The 18057-nt window shown below is 33.2% G+C and overlaps 1 protein-coding gene across 1 annotated transcript; it reads left to right on the top strand.

Moving 5' to 3' along the window:
- Positions 1–396: 396 nt before the first annotated feature.
- LOC132553897 (acid ceramidase-like) lies at positions 397–15678 on the top strand. The gene is made up of 13 exons (XM_060218187.1): positions 397–459; positions 1194–1237; positions 1619–1703; positions 2071–2160; positions 2693–2771; positions 3884–3958; positions 4340–4385; positions 5851–5995; positions 7427–7481; positions 8490–8668; positions 9041–9208; positions 11100–11156; positions 11797–15678. Exons 1-13 carry the CDS (start codon positions 397–399, stop codon positions 11884–11886), a joined length of 1176 nt encoding a protein of 391 aa, XP_060074170.1. The 3' UTR covers positions 11887–15678.
- Positions 15679–18057: the final 2379 nt, after the last annotated feature.

Below are 18057 nucleotides of genomic sequence, written 5' to 3'. Positions count from 1 at the left end.
CTATGGCTTAACATTAACAGTATTCAAAATGTCTTAATTGGTTGTGCCACGTTTCCATTCAAAACCTGTTAAAGTGAAAGTAAGAGAAATGTGTCAATTTTAAGGACAAATACGCAAACAGATTGAAGAATTAAGATGAAAGCAGTCGTTAGAGCGTACTTCGTACAAAAAATCAGATCAGTCAACAGACGTCCAGACATAAACATGCTTCTAATTGGTTTACCTTTGCTTCTGCCATCTTTCCAGCTGCTGCTTAGGATACTTCGCTTACACTGTGAAACTTCTCAGTATCTAGGTGAAATAGACGCTTGAAACTGTTCTGTTGAAAATAAAGCGTTTAAAAGCTTCTGATAATAAGTCACATGTTGATTGTTTTGGCTTAGTCACGAGACCAAGATGCTACGTCTGTTGCTGTGTCTTGTCACTGTTATTAGCCTGACAAATTGTCAGGTTCCTCCGGTAAGATATTAAAACATCCAACAAGCTTCATGCTGCAAAGTTATGTTCATTTTCTTTTTTTTCTGTCCCACAAGGATGTAAATCACGACCGAGGCAAAGGTTCATCAGACGACCTGCTTGGAGAGCTTGTTTGCGTTCCGGATACTCCCATAACATCCTGCAGTATCTCATACTTATTCCACTCCAAAGAATGATTTATCAACCAATGATATATTTGTTATGCCTTCACACAGCTGAAGCTACAAGTGTAAAAAATATGACCAAAATATATAAAAACAAAAACAAGCAACAGAAAAGCCTATGTATGTACTCACGTATGTACTTTGTATATATATATATACATATTTACATTCCTTCTATTATCCATATTAAATATGGAACAGGCCAACATCTTTCTTGTACATACATTGTACTTATGTAAGATGGTCTGTGGTACTCACTCGACAGTACATACATTTAAACTACCATAGTTTGAGATTTTGGGAAGAAATGTGTTTCCTATTATATTGAATTGATGGAAACAGAAATCCCACTGGTTGTAATGTTAAGAGTCCAGGCTAAGATTTCAGAAAGATTTAGTGTCCAGCAGTGTAGAGTGACAAGTTGTATCCACTATTTACAAGTACAATGTACTGTGATATGTTGTATCTACTGTTTACATGTACAGTGTACATGAAATGTTGTGTCTACTGCTCTTTATACTCAGCATGGTATATTGTACTTTTTTGTTTCAGTTTATGGAAGAATGTGTCAACAATGCTTATCCACCACCAGCTAGGTAAGCAATGTATAGAAAAGAAATTATTCTCCATAAGAAGGATTCTTTATCATGTTTGCTTTGCCCATTTTGAACCAAAGATTTTAAAATTAGAGATGTAGTTTTGTTATATGTGAAGATTATTGAGATATTTCTAAATATTAGTTACAATGTTTAAGAGATGTACATTATATATTGTGTATATACATAAATGATACATTTATATTTATAACATACCCTTGTGATTTTCCAACATTATCTCTACTTTTAAGGAGAAAAATATATTTTAAATTGTAAGAAATATCCCAAAAATATATTTTATATGTTGAATTCATTTGTATGTGTATGAAATATTATGCTCTGACGTCTGTTGGTTTTATGCATTACCGATGTGATCTGCAGCCATAAAGTGCCAACTTATGTGGTGAACCTTGACCTTCCAGCTGCCCAAAGATGGACACATGTTGTCAAGGACAAAGGACCACAGGTAAATTTAATTTTTGACACTTTTTGATAAAATCTGTTTATAGAAAGCTACCGTCCAGGCTGACATTTAAATAATTTAATTTACCATTACGAAATATAACATATGTTTCAATATACATATATAATGAGTGATTAAATCTCAGTTTTGTTGTAGGATTACATGTTAAAATGAAGGAAAAATTATTTAGAACTGTTTGAATATTAAGTTTGTAAAAGTTGATGGACATACCATATAATATGTTGCAATTGTAATTTGCTGTTTATGACATGTTGTTTCAGAAATTGTATATATACTCATTATCAAATATATATATTTTTTGTGTATGCACTAATTATCTAAATAACAAAGAATATCCTATATTTTACAGATCAAGAATTTGCTGAATGAGTTTAAGTCTTTCATTACTGACATATTCCACGGATCCCAAGCTATTGTTGACTTCATCGACAAAGCAGGGGTGACTACCAATTTTCCTTTTAGAAATTACCTTTATTTAATATGAAACAATTTGCTGGTTTTCTTTTGGTTTATTTAATTGATCGAATATATCTTCTCTTGAAATTGAACCAACTCTCTTATTTTGGATTGTTTTCTGTGACTTTTTGAGATAAAAAAGAGAGGATGTGTTATTTCATTTACTTAACTTAGGTTTGAAAATAATATTGGAAAAACGCTCTTGTATTTGAAACAACAGTCTTAAAAGAAACACAATCTCATTTGTCTTTCAAACTGACCTTTTGAGATGTGAAAGACATTTATTCATCTTCAGGACAGACCTGAATCATATTCACAACAGAATTTTAATGATTCATCCACGTATCATAGAACAGTCATTTTGGTGTGTTGTGATACATCTAGAAATTATATTTCTGGTACCTGTTGTTTATTAAGAGATAAATTTCTTCAGTTTTCCTTCTGTATTAGGCTGTATCCATGTCAGTTTTTGTTTAAAATTTATCTTAATGGGACATTTAAATAATAATTCCCAGCCTCTCGTGGATGAGACATTGCCACAGCCTTTTGCTGATGAAATGAGAGGGATTGCAAATGTTACAGGTCTGAAATTAGGTAAGTTTCTGTACCTTGTCATTTTTTATTCTACTGTTTTACATTGTTTATATTCTTCATGCTAATTGTGGTAAATAATAATACTGAGTCTTCAGGTTAGAATAATACAGGTTAGAATAATACTGTGTCTTCAGGTTAATATTGTGTCTTCAGGTTAGAATTAATACTGTCTTCAGGTGTAATACTGAGTCTTCAGGTTAGAATAATACTGTCTTCAGGTTAGAATAATACTGTGTCTTCAGGTTAGAATAATACTGAGTCTTCAGGTTAGAATAATACTGTGTCTTCAGATTAGAATAATACTGTGTCTTCAGGTTAGAATAATACTGTGTCTTCAGGTTAGATTAATACTGTGTCTTCAGGTTAGATTAATACTGTGTCTTCAGGTTAGATTAATACTGTGTCTTCAGGTTAGATTAATACTGTGTCTTCAGGTTAGAATAATACTGTGTCTTCAGATTAGAATAATACTGTGTCTTCAGGTTAGAATAATACTGTGTCTTCAGGTTAGAATAATACTGTCTTCAGGTTAGAATAATACTGTGTCTTCAGATTAGAATAATACTGTCTTCAGGTTAGAATAATACTGTGTCTTCAGGTTAGAATAATACTGTGTCTTCAGGTTAGAATAATACTGTGTCTTCAGGTTAGAATAATACTGTGTCTTCAGGTTAGAATAATACTGAGTCTTCAGGTTAGAATAATACTGAGTCTTCAGGTTAGAATAATACTGTCTTCAGGTTAGAATAATACTGTGTCTTCAGGTTAGAATAATACTGAGTCTTCAGGTCTTCAGGTTAGAATAATACTGAGTCTTCAGGTTAGAATAATACTGTGTCTTCAGGTTAGAATAATACTGTGTCTTCAGGTTAGAATAATACTGTGTCTTCAGGTTAGAATAATACTGAGTCTTCAGATTTGTAACTATTATGCCACTTTTAGTTCATTTGTTGTCAATTTGAAGCCAAAACTGTAACAGATTTTAGGATTGTATGATCTAGTGGTCTGTAGAAAATCAGTTTGGTTCTCTTAGTTTTAAGATATTCAGTGGGTCAAATCTTAAACCATGATTACTATAATATTAAATAATATTAAACAAACTCTATTTGTAGGAGAAATTGTTTTCTTCAATGTCTTCTATGAGTTTTTCACTGTCTGCACCTCGATCGTGGCTCAGGATCCGACTGGTAAGTTGTCTCCCTTGGCTATAGTTTACATACTTCATTAGATTTACTACTACACTGATCTGGCTATCTGCCTATTCCTGGTTACATGTTCACCCACGATTATCGTGATTCTGTTAACTAAAGTTATAAACCAATAATTTGTATTTGTACTTTATAGATAAACCATACTCTGTGACATTGAGTAAGAAGTAACGTGTCGGCTTTCTGGGTTTATTGCAGAAAAATTAGTGATTGAAAATGTCATGTAGTTTGATCATAATGATTACTCAGAGAAAAGGAATTAAGACATTTTACTAGATTTGTCTTGTATTTAGTTCTTGGTTGAACATATAATTAAAGAACCCTACATAGTCGCTAACAATATTGATATTTACTTTGTAGGTAAACTTTACCATGTAAGAAACCTAGACTTTGGCCTATTTCTCGGGTAAGTGTGTTATCTAAATTTTAGATACGGATATATACATGTATGTGATTACTCTAGGGTATGTCTAAGACCTTAATATTCTACCATAGCTAATTTCCTGATATTTGGAATTTTATAAATAATGTAACCTGAACAGAAATGTTTGTGTTTGTGTTGGTCTGTTTATGCCTTTTCCAATTGGTGCATCATTACATGAAGGATTGGTGGGTGCAAAGACATTGCAAATTTTGCCGATTCCTACTATCATCTGGTACTTTAAAATACTAGCCATGGGATATTGATCCTATTTCTTGTAGCTATGGAACAAGAATTGATTATCGTCATTTTCTACTCCAAGTAGCCATGCAACATTAGTCTTTTCCATCTGTTAGATCTCCTGTCATATGCAGCAGCAGACATATTCCTCTAAACCTTTACTCTCCATCTCATATTGTGTTAAGGTCACTAAGGTCAACTGTGATCTTGTTAGGGCACTGCATTAAGATGTGGGTGCCTTTCAGTAATCAGATTGTCCACCTGTCTACCTGTCCGTCTGTCCGTCTCTCCGTTTTTTTCTTTTCTGTTCAGTATCTCAAATTCTGTTTGGCCAATGGCACTAATACTTTATGCCATGCCTCCTTGAAGAAAGTGCTTGCTTGGGATATATAGCTTTTCATCTTTCAAGATTAAAGGTCAAGGCCACTGTTGTTATAATAGAAAATCAGTTTCCATGTGAAAGCTTGAGTTTTACAATTTTGAAGTTCAAAGTTCAAGGTCACTGTTATTATAAATAGAAAAATCAGTTTCCCTGCAATAACTCAAGTTTGCTTTGCCCAATCAAACTGAAACCTCATACAATGCTTCATTAAAAAAATGGCTTGCTTTTGATTTCTTTTCATGACCCAGGGTCAGTGGTCCAGATTATTGTTACTCTAAGTAGAAAATTGATTTCCATGACATAACTTGGGTCAGTCAAATTCAAACTTCCTACAATACTTTCTTACTGAAAGTGATTGCGAGGAATTACTTTTCAGACCCAGAAGTCAAATGTTTAGATTTTTATTGTTGCTATGATGGAAAATCCATTTTGTGAAATAACTTGAGTTTGCTTTGCCCAATCTAAATCTAACTCACCAAAATCCTTTCCTTAAGTGCTTGCTTGGGATATTGCTTTTTATATTGTAACATCTGAGGTCAAGGTCACTGTTATTATAAATAAAAAAGTTTGATTGTGGAATGTATTTGTCAGTATGGTTTTTTTCAGTCTTTCTTGACTTTGTGGCAGAATTTACTTAAGGTTTTGCCAGTAATCTGTCAGTCTGGGGTATGTGTGTCTTTGGGTGGGATGGTGGGTGGGAGTTGGGGAGGGAAGGGATTTCCTGCAACATAGTGGGGCCCATGATCCCTTGCTAACCTGTCAGTGTTCTAGTTCTTTAGTCTGAAGTTGTTACTGAAAAAATCTAAAAATTCAGCTGTATTTTTGTAGTTGGGACATTAAAAACAACACCTGGTCAGTCACAGAGCTGTTGAGACCGATGGTGATTATGGTTGATTTCCAGAAAGGAGGAGAAACTGTCTTCAAATCTATCAACTTTGCAGGATATGTTGGGATCCTAACAGCTATAAAACCTGTAAGTATGGAAACCTAACATACAGTCAGTAAAATTATTATCCTGGAAAAGTTGCAGTGGTGTTGGAATTTTAAAAAACAGCAGCATGTATAAGTGGGATTCAATATACAGTTAAGTCTATATAGGGATGTATATCTTTTTATCAGGATCTTTTGTGGGTTGCTGATTACTATGATATTTAGGAGACACAAATTTTTAATTGAAGGGAACCTAGGACGAGGTAAAATGATAAACTTGTGATGAGTTTCATAAATCAAATGGAAACAAATCTAAGATCCTTTTTTATCACATGATCAATTATTCAGAAAAATTTTGTAGAAAATAGACATTTCTAAGTCTAACTTAAAATGGACTCCTTTGTTACATCACACTGTGTTCTGTAATCTTGTGATGTCATTTCATTTTTTATTATCTAAACTGAATGTTACTATGGGATTTATTACACACATGTAATAAGAAAAATATGTCAAGGGTGTATTCATTGAATGATAAAAGCAATCACATGATCAAGTTTCTGGTTTCTTGATACATGTCTCTATCCAGAGGCATTTATATACAATATGAACTTCAATGAAATAAATAGAGAATATCTAATAGTTTTCTTTTGTAATAATGAGTGTGTAGCATGAGTGAAAAATACAAAAATGTTAGGCACAAGTGAAATATATTTATTGTTATTGAAGATATGATGAGATAATCTATTTATTACATTTTCACAAGCCAAATGGTCAAATTAGTAGCATTTGAAAAAATATAAAACAAGGAAGATGACTAGTCATTTCACAGACTCTACTCATTCATTATAACTTTGCAGTACGCAACAAAATATGATTTGTTTTTTTTAGAAAAATCATTAAAAATATTTTAACACAACAATAACATTCATTATAAATTTATTTTCATATTCACATAGAAAATGTTGCTTCATGTCACTAAGACGTTCAAAGAGAGTTTAACTTTTGACAAAGTACTGTATGTGGCTGAGAATATGGCAGCAATCTAGAGTTGTCGCTGGTGATGACACAAATCCCCTTGAAATGTCTAATGCGTTGGCTCTATATTCAAGACATTTGGTTAGGGGTTGGATTTTATGTCTGATAAGGTAATTTGCATTACGTCATGGACTTTCATGGAAATAATGAACATTTACCATGTAATTTAAGGTTGGGTCACAAGTTCAAAACCCATCACATGTCTTGTTTTGTGTTTTTTATACCCGGACTTATTATTTGTCAATTTTTTCAGAGGATTTGTGTTCGCTCTTGTCATAGGTGTAAGTGCAATAATGTTAGAAAATTAACATAAAAATGTTATTTTCACTAGTGATTGAGATATTTCTCTATATTTCACTGGCAAAAATGTTATAAATGTGAATAAAAAAATTGTGATGGAGTTAGACATTGATTTAATGTTATCTTTTTTTTGTTACAGAAATTGTTTACATTGACCATGAATGAAAGATTCAACAAAGATGGAGGCTACATTGGTAATTTCATGATCTACTTATCCATAACAAGATACACATATAGTTTAAATCACTCCCATTGCATATTAACTTTTCAAAATAATGTCCACAGTATGTAGTGACCTGTGGTATATACAGAAACTTTCACTTGTTTGGAGATGGTCTCCAACAGTTTTCAACCAATTGCTATCAAACTTGGTTAGTATATAATCACCAGGACATGAAGTTGTGCTTTCTTCGACAGGAGTTTAATTTGATAGTATTTGGAAGAGTTACTGCCCTTGTTATTTTCAAATTGTTAATCATGACCTCTGTCAGTTTTCCATCTATTTTGATTTTAAAACTTTTGAAAGAGTTATTGCCCCTTGTTATTTCAGCATTTCAGTTTTGTATATAGATCACCTTCCTCAGTTTTGAACAGATTTTTCTGAATCTTGGTGGGATTTAATGAGATTATGTTTTCTTTAATGGCAATGTAATTTTACAGTTTTTTGAAGAGTTATTGCCCATTATTTTTCCATTATTTCATTCTCGTCTGGATATCTCCTCCCCCATTGTTATAATTAATTTCTTTGAAATATCTTAGGCTTTAGAACCATAATCTGAGGTTGTATTTTCATGAACAACATTTTACAGAGTTACTGCTGTGTTTTTCCTGCATTCTCATGGTATTTTAACTCAATATGTTATTGTATTACCATTTTCATATTTGTATTAATTTTTTAAGTCATGAATATTAATTTGGCATATGTTTTTCTGCTTTTGGGTCCTTGATATATTTTTCTTTCAAGCTGGTAGGGGATGGGGATGGGGAATCATGCTTATTTAATATGTTTCAACATACTAATAATCATAGGTATTTCTGCAGGACTTTTCAATGTCATGAATCTGGACAAACTCTTTACTAAAGAAAAAGAAATGAAAAGAGGCATTTTACTAATAATTTACTTACTATCTACTATTGAGTAACTGTGGATGCATGGGACCCTTTGTCTATCAGACACTTAATGAAGTGTTATTTCTGGACAGGACTGTTGGAGTGGATTGCTGGACAACGTACTGGTCAGTGGATGGGTTTCCTTACTAGAAATGTGATGGAGAAAGCGTCCAGCTATTTAGAAGCCAAAGTAATGTTGCAAAATACAGAGATGCTTGCCCCAGCCTACTTCATACTTGGAGGGAATGCAACATCAGGACCGTTTCAACAGGTCTCATTATATTGTCTTATGACATAATGACAATGGTTATAGAACTTAACAGTTAGTGTAGGACATGTTCTATACAGACATAGTATCATAGCGCATAAAAGTAAATTTGAACATAGACAGACTGACATGCATTGTATATTTATGTCCAGGTACGAGAGGTACTTACTATTTGGCCCAGAACCAGTCATATATCCCTGATGAAACAGTCGCTTTAATCAACAATGTCAATATTGTCCATGTATTGTAGATTTCCTGAGAGTGAATTATTCTTAGATAAGATTGAGAGGACATTGTATCAAGGAAACAGTTAGTTATGAGAATATTAGTTATTTCAAACTTCAGAATATAAATATATGTATCATTACACTATAGGGTTGTGTAATCACACGAGCCAGAGAATATCCAGTTGATGTGTGGGATATGGAGAGTGCTAATGGCTGGTACATCCTCGAGACCAACTATGACCATTGGGAGGCACCATTGTTTCTTGACGATAGGCGCACGCCTGCTCACCACTGTATGGGCAATATGACACAACAGGTAAGATACACAATAAAATTACTGAAGGATTTATTTTGTGAATACAAGCTTAGTTAATTAGACTAATAAATCGGTAAGCAGGACCAGACTCAGGGAATCCGCTGTGGAGTGATACCGGACTTACCAGCCTTACCTTTTGGACGTTGGATCTCTTTTTCTTCGTATTAATTAGACTAATGTTAAAAGTTTACTTAAAAAATGAGCAATGGATTTAACTATATATCTTTATGTATCTTTACGTGTGTGTAAATATATAAATGGAATGTTTGCTTTTGTCGGTAATTAATTCAGAGAATAAAATCAAGAATTTGTCATGGCAGTTTAAGCAAAAGTAGTGATCAGATAATGATAGTAATTGTTATGTATTTACCTCTGATAGTAATTTCTTCTCTTTGCTATGATCTAAGTAAATATATAGATACTATATGATATTGATCAGATAATGATAGTAATTGTTATGTATTTACCTCTGATAGTAATTTCTTCTCTTTGCTATGATCTAAGTAAATATATAGATACTATATGATATTGATCAGATAATGATAGTAATTGTTATGTATTTACCTCTGATAGTAATTTCTTCTCTTTGCTATGATCTAAGTGCATATAGATACTATATGATATTGATCAGATAATGATAGTAATTGTTATGTATTTATCTCTGATAGTAATTTCTTCTCTTTGCTATGATCTAAGTGCATATAGATACTATATGATATTGATCAGATAATGATAGTAATTGTTATGTATTTATCTCTGATAGTAATTTCTTCTCTTTGCTATGATCTAAGTGCATATAGATACTATTTAAGCTTTTGCTTTTTTGCTCAGTATTGTCCAAGATGTATAAATAACTTATGGAAATGATAAACTTGTGGCTTATTAGATTGTATCACACTAATGATGGGTAATACCATGATACAGTACCCTGTATTCATCTAGTGTGGACTTTGTTTCTCTAAACTAAATTAATTTAGGCAAAACATAGGTCCAAACTCCTGTTTGGCCTTAAAGCTTGTTCACCTTGTTTTAAATCGTATTTTTTTAGAATTTCAAAATTTAAATGATTCCCTTGGTAAATATAATTGAATTCACAGTTGATTGTAACCTCATCATAATTGTACACATTCAAATATTGAAACTTCTGTTTCCATAAAAGTAAAGGTAGTTATACATTTTCATTAGAGAGATAGCTAGTATGGTTGGGGCCATCAGGCTTGTATGTGTAAGTTGATTGCCTTGAAGCGCATTCAGAGTCATCGTATTTTGCGTTGAATGTGATTACAGCTTCCATTTCTTAATAATAAACAAGTGAAGTGTAGAACAATGGTATGTGACAGATAACTAACTGAGCTGGTAGGTGGTCCTGTGACACAGGGGAGGTAACTCACTCTCCTTTCACAGCCAGACTGCCAGAATTGTACGTGTGAGGTTACTTGTCTGTTTATGTAGCCATTCTCTGGATACCAAATATTTCAAATTTCTGCAACTTGGGTTGACATGCCTTCATAATATATTGTTTCATTATTATTACAAAAAAAAGGTTACATTTTAGGTACTATAGCTGCATTTCATTTCAACTGGGTTAAATTTTGTGGTGTATGTTTAGAGACGAAACTGTCAGTATTATATTTTTTGATATCATTATTTCATATTTCATGGTATATGTATCTTAAACAAAATATTTGTGTTTTATCATGTCTAGTTATTAAAATGCTTTAAGTGTTGGGCATTGCAACAAAACGCAGTAGGGCTTAAAATCAAGTTTTGGATGATTGTCATAACATATTCATCATGTTATATATACAGGCCTTCAAGGACTTTGGTTTTAAGCCAAGAAAAGGTGATAAATATTTTGATGCTGATAAGCATATGCTTTTTATTTTTCCAGGGTGTATCTATCAAAGGACTGTACAACGTTTTATCGTCCAGACCTGTACTTAATAAGGTATATTCTCTACACACTTTGTAATGTCTGTATTAATTTAAATAAGATTTTATTGATCTTATGTTATCATTTGAAAATCTATGTGAATCTTTCTTAGGTAACATAGATCTCAGTGTGGGAAACAATTTTCAGAAATGAGATGTCGTTTTTACACCTTAAATACAGATTTTAATGCATTGTTTACAGAACTGTGATATATTACTTGTAAAATATTCAAAATAATATTACTTAAAATAACATCATATTTGAGGCAAAAATTCAACAAAATGTTTGAAAAAAATTTATCTGTACCAACCTTACTTAAATGATGCAAATAAAAAGTTTTTAGTTTCATAATTCATTATGCAAATATATGACTTCATTATGATATGTGTTATGGTGTAAATGGTTTACGCATTTTGAGTGAGATTGTATATAGTGTATATAAATAAAGAATAGGGTGTGTTATGGTTTAAACTGTTTACACTTGTTTAGTAGCACTATGTGTTTGGAGTTCAATGCTTTACACTTGTGTAGTGGAATTGTTTGTGTTATGGCGTAAATGCTTTACTTTTTTGTAGTGGGACTGTATATGTCTGGTGTAACATCGGGTCTTAGACTGAATGATAACTGTTAAATGAGTGATTTTTTTTTGTTACAGCTGACCACATATTCTGCTTTGATGCAGGTAGACAGCGGCCATTTTGAAGCCTGGCTACAGTATTGTCCAGAACCATGTATTCCATGGTAGCTGTTACAGTATCCATGGTAACATTGACTGACTATTACAGTATCCATGGTAACAATGACAGACTATTACAGTATCCATGGTAACATTGATAGACTGTTACAGTATCCATGGTAACATTGATAGACTGTTGCAGTATCCATGGTAACAATGACAGACTATTACAGTATCCATTGTAACGTTGACTGACTATTACAGTATCCATGGTAACGTTGACTGACTATTACAGTATCCATTGTAACGTTGACTGACTATTACAGTATCCATTGTAACATTGACTGACTATTACAGTATCCATGGTAACATTGATAGACTGTTACACTATCCATGGTAACATTGATAGACTGTTGCAGTATCCATGGTAACAATGACAGACTATTACAGTATCCATGGTAACGTTGACTGACTATTACAGTATCCATGGTAACATTGACAGACTATTACAATATATGTGGTTAGATTGTCATACTATTACCATATCCATGAAAAGAGAATTCCTATTACTGTATGTCGTTGACCATAAACCTTAATCCAAGAAGAACTGAGCTTTTCAAAGCGGTGCTGTGATTACATTTATGTATGATAAACATATTTATTGCGTAGACTGACATAATTATGCTTCCTGACATTGCGTGATTATGGATGTTGTTTTGTACGTAAATCACTACAAATACTGGTGTATATACTATTTATTTAGTTAACAGCCTACAGCATTGCATTTTACCTCACATTCTCTAAAGCATTGTTATTTCTTGATAATTGTTAATTCATTGTAGCTTACAAGACAGGATATGTGATCTTTACTGCTTAAAAAAGATAACAAATCTGTTAATTATAACTTAACATTGTACAGTTTCTTTTCTTCCGTGATAAAAAAAGTGTGCACTCTAGTTCTCCATGATCTTTAATTAAGCATTAAAACAAAGGGAAGTTACTCTCTCACAACGACTGTATAAGGAAACTCAAAGAATTAAACAAAAATAAACAAAAATACCCCATGACAATAGTAGTCAACCAAAACTATTATATTTGTTTAAGATATGATTGTGTATAAACATTTAAATTTTTTCTCTGATCAGGTTTGTCCTTCATGTTATATCTCTACAAGTCGATCAGTGAGGGATTTTGCTTCAAAATGTGAAATTTTCAGAATATAAATAGTATAATGTAAGCGGAATAAATATGCAAATGATGTGTTTATAATGTACATTTCAAAGTCTATTTCTCTATGTGAAGTAGACTAAGCAGTGCAGTGCAATGCAAAATAGGGTGCCTTTTTGTAGGAATACGATATTATATTATGTTATTAATGTATTCTTGTATATGATATTGTAGTTAGAGGCATGAAATATGAAAAACATGTAAATTTGATTGTGCTGTATTTTGTCAATACCTCACCCTAAGGATACTCCTGTACAATGATTATCTAAGACTGTCAAACACCATTGTTGTATTATATGTATGTTTATTTGTGACTGTTTATAAACAGAGTTTCTTTTGGTAGTCATTGTTCATACATATTAAGATTGCTCTTATGCTTGTAATAATGGAGGTGTCTTAGATGAATTATTGTTGCTAAAAAAGGCCTCGTTCTCAATTCATTTTATAGCTTTTTATGGATATTGTTTGTTGGCTTTAGTAGCCTAGTTTAATTTATTTGACTCTGGTCAAGTATGTTGTTTCCATGACAACCTCATTGTTCTGTACGGTTCATGTTTCTTTAGAAACATAGATGTAGATAACGTATACATTTTTCTACCTTAGGTAATCCCAGTTTAGGCATTAATAAGTTGTAAACCTGGTATATATCCTTGTCATGGTCATCTCCACTTCTACAATTACTCCTGATATGAAATAGGCGTGATCTATTATTATCAATGGACCTATCACTAATATATGCACTCTACACATTCTAGGTTGATCTCAAGATATATATCGTCAATATGTTACTTTAACCACGCCATTTATTCAAGTTATACCATTTCTATTTGGTGCAATATTATTGCTTTATTCCAGAATTGTATTTTATTTTTCAGGATTTATATAATTGTATGACCAGGTATATGTATGAAGTTAAAAGAAGTGTTATTCAATGTTTATTAGAGATTGTTATTTATTTTTCTTGCCATTCATTTAGCCAGAATTTTATGCACATGTCAAAATGTCTGTAAGCTCATGTCTAGCAAGGCATACCCTGTGCAGCAATCAGTACTTTACTATATTCCCAACAATTTTATGCACATGTCAAAATGTCTGTAAGCTCATGTCTAGCAAGGCATACCCTGTGCAGCAATCTGGTATCAGTACTTTACTACATCCCCAACAATTTTATGCACATGTCAAAATGTCTGTAAGCTCATGTCTAGCAAGGCATACCCTGTGCAGCAATCAGTACTTTACTATATCCCCAACAATTTTATGCACATGTCAAAATGTCTGTAAGCTCATGTCTAGCAAGGCATACCCTGTGCAGCAATCAGTACTTTACTATATTCCCAACAATTTTATGCACATGTCAAAATGTCTGAAAGCTCATGTCTAGCAAGGCATACCCTGTGCAGCAATCAGTACTTTACTATATCCCCAACAATTTTATGCACATGTCAAAATGTCTGTAAGCTCATGTCTAGCAAGGCATACCCTGTGCAGCAATCTGGTATCAGTACTTTACTACATCCCCAACAATTTTATGCACATGTCAAAATGTCTGTAAGCTCATGTCTAGCAAGGCATACCCTGTGCAGCAATAAGTACTTTACTATATCCCCAACAATTTTATGCACATGTCAAAATGTCTGTAAGCTCATGTCTAGCAAGGCATACCCTGTGCAGCAATCTGGTATCAGTACTTTACTATATCCCCAACAATTTTATGCACATGTCAAAATGTCTGTAAGCTCATGTCTAGCAAGGCATACCCTGTGCAGCAATCAGTACTTTACTATATCCCCAACAATTTTATGCACATGTCAAAATGTCTGTAAGCTTATGTCTAGCAAGGCATACCCTGTGCAACAATCTGGTATCAGTACTTTACTATATCCCCAACAATTTTATGCACATGTCAAAATGTCTGAAAGCTCATGTCTAGCAAGGCATACCATGTGCAGCAATCTGGTATCAGTACTTTACTATATCCCCAACAATAAGGAAGGAAAGTAGCATGTATATTATAACTGTGTCTTTGTGTCCTGCCTCTCAACCATCTAAAGTGAGGCAGAAAGTTAGAAGTTTAAATGTTAATACTCATAATTTTGTTTGTATATATTACATCAGCTTGACTTTTCTTGTCTTATTCTCTCATGACTCAACAGACTGTAAAAGTTTAGATGTCTGAGGTGAAGGGCTTATTACAACCATCAACTTTGTGTACTATGTTTGTAAGAATGGTAGAATCAGAGAGCAAATAACATGCTGTTATATAGGTCTCTGGTAGAACTAAAGTGCTTGCAGGGGTGAGGGATATCTTTATGTTATACTATATAGATAATGGCAATGACACAAATATTGATTTTGTTGCTCTGTGTTTTGGGGTTTTGTTTGCTTTTGCAAAATATTACACTTTCCCTGTCAGATTGCTTGAATTCAAATTACCTAAAACAGCTTACTGATGACATAGGGTTATAACCTGAACAAATATTATTGATGTATGTCTGTAATTTGTACTAAGACAAGGAGGGAACTTGTATGGATTACTAAAGTGTTATGGAAATGGCACGAGACTCTGATACCAACAACAATGGAAATTGAAAGGTTTGAGCTTATATCTGATTATGAAATTGATAATAAATATGTTAAGAGTTTATAAAGAACCACAATTTGTTTTATCTCATCAAAAAATCTACAGTTGATATGGGATTTGTTATTATACATTTGATGTCTGTCTATCTGTTCCTCTTTACCCTGACTTTATTTCCAGTGGAGATTTCCAGTAAAATGAAATTTCACCAGTAACAGTGACAGACAGAATATCACCAGTAACAGTGGGAGACAGAATATCACCAGTAACAGTGACAGACAGAATATCACCAGTAACAGTGACAGACAGAATATCAGCAGTAACAGTGGGAGACAGAATATCAGCAGTAACAGTGGGAGACAGAATATCAGCAGTAACAGTGACGGACAGAATATCACCAGTAACAGTGACAGACAGAATATCACCAGTAACAGTGACAGACAGTGACGGACAGAATATCACCAGTAACAGTGGGAGACAGAATATCACCAGTAACAGTGACAGACAGAATATTACCCGTAACAGTGACAGACAGAATATCACCAGTAACAGTGACAGACAGAATATCACCAGTAACAGTGGGAAACAGAAATATCACCAGTAACAGTGACAAATAGAATATCACCAGTAACAGTGGGAGACAGAATATCAGCAGTAACAGTGACAGACAGAATATCACCCGTAACAGTGACAGACAGAATATCACCAGTAACAGTGACAGACAGAATATCACCAGTAACAGTGACAAACAGAATATCACCAGTAACACTGGGAGACAGAATATTACCAGTAACAGTGACAGACAGAATATCACCAGTAACAGTTGGAATCAAGGATAGACTGATGCTGATAAACAGGTTATATAGCTGGAGGCAGGAAGGGGGCATGTTTTATCTTTGAACTTGGATATCACTTCAGTCATGAAGTAATTGTAACAATAACCAAATTCGATTTTTTTATCTAATGTGAAGTGAGACTGAATATTTCAGCTTACTTCATTAACAATCTTTGAGAGAAACCATTTACAGAACAATACAATTTGAATCTAAAGCATGGATACGAACAAACAAACATTAGCCCCAAATAAAGATCGGTTGGTAGCGCAGTTGATATGAGAACACGATATGCCACAGACACATAACGATATCATAGAAAAGGCAATTTGAAATATTATTTATTAAAAAACGAAACAAAAACAAAAAACAAAAAACCATAGCAAAACATAAAAATAAATATAGTAAATTATGGAAATTTGTTGTGACTCCCTGTAAAAACAGATTTGATTCAATCTTGGGTACAAGATTTGATATGATTAATTTGCGTCGTTTGATATGATCACATTTAAAGACCTCGGGTGTCGAAGTGTTTGTCAGTCTACTTGCATTGTAACCAATGTTGACACTGGACTGTTTGCGATTGTTCCCAAAACTCTAAACTGAAATCGGAAGTCTGTAGCATTTAATGTCAACAATGTTTACACGACAGTAAAATCCTAAACTTGTTTCAATGCAGAAAGATGTTTGTTCTCTTTGTAAACTAATGAAGTACCCGAAGTACCAGAAACAGTCTTTATTGTCATAGGTAGAAATTAAATGTCAGTGAAGTGGAGAACGGTAAAGCTCGTTATGTTGACTCGGGCCTCTCGTTTAAGATTGTATAAATGGTAAATATTGCTGGACAAATACACTCAATTTTGTCCACGCCAAACACTGGTCAGCGCTGGACATAACGGCTTGTTGGCTGTGTATTGCTTCTGTGGAGAGCCATAGGGAGATTTTATCTCGGTGTGACACTAAAAAAAAAAAACCATAGCTCGGATTATAAATCAGAGCGATGTCGTTTATGGTTATGGATTCTTCATGCGACTAATCTGGAAGTTTTGCAGGGAACTATTGGACAGACGTCATGTTGGATTTATAATCAAGACCTAACTTTTTTAAAAGGGAATACTAGATCAATGATTTAGCAGTTTAAGATATGGTAAGTGGATTTTGTATATTTTATCGCATAACTACCCTGTCATCAGTACATAACATCCAATATATATTACTTTTTTGTTATGACCCAATGTGTAATATGTTACTGACTAAAGATTCCTCTTGTTTCAGTGACGTCATAATCTTATGGCGTCATAAACATTGTGACGTCACCAGCGAAAGCTATAGGGAGTGAATACCGACGCCAGCTTTTATATAACAGTCTAGCAAATAGGAGATAATTATTGGTTTCCCAATTCATATCATAAATGCGTATATTTCACGAATATTTTTTTTCTCGAGGGAAGCACGAGGGAAAAATAAAGTAAAAGTAAAATGTGTCATAAATGCAGAATATAAAACATATCTCATATTTAATTGAAAGTCATTAAATTTTGTTTTTATTATGTTTTCAAAGGAAAACAAGTAAAAATGCAGAAGGTTGGACGTTACACTTGA

The sequence above is a fragment of the Ylistrum balloti genome, unplaced genomic scaffold (assembly GCF_031769215.1).
Source record: "Ylistrum balloti isolate Yb309-2 unplaced genomic scaffold, AGI_CSIRO_Ybal_v1 Utg370366, whole genome shotgun sequence".
NCBI classification, from domain to species: domain Eukaryota; kingdom Metazoa; phylum Mollusca; class Bivalvia; order Pectinida; family Pectinidae; genus Ylistrum; species Ylistrum balloti.
The sequence above is the reverse complement of the archived record's forward strand: the minus strand, read 5'-3'. Positions and strand labels throughout refer to the sequence as shown.

Bases quoted from the DNA above. Each gene is read 5' to 3' on its own strand.
- LOC132553897 (XM_060218187.1), top strand. From the start codon at position 397: ATGCTACGTCTGTTGCTGTGTCTTGTCACTGTTATTAGCCTGACAAAT. The intron at 5,996-7,426 runs GTAAGTATGGAA...TTTTTGTTACAG, and splicing joins TCCTAACAGCTATAAAACCT to AAATTGTTTACATTGACCAT. The intron at 11,157-11,796 runs GTATATTCTCTA...TTTTTGTTACAG, and splicing joins CCAGACCTGTACTTAATAAG to CTGACCACATATTCTGCTTT.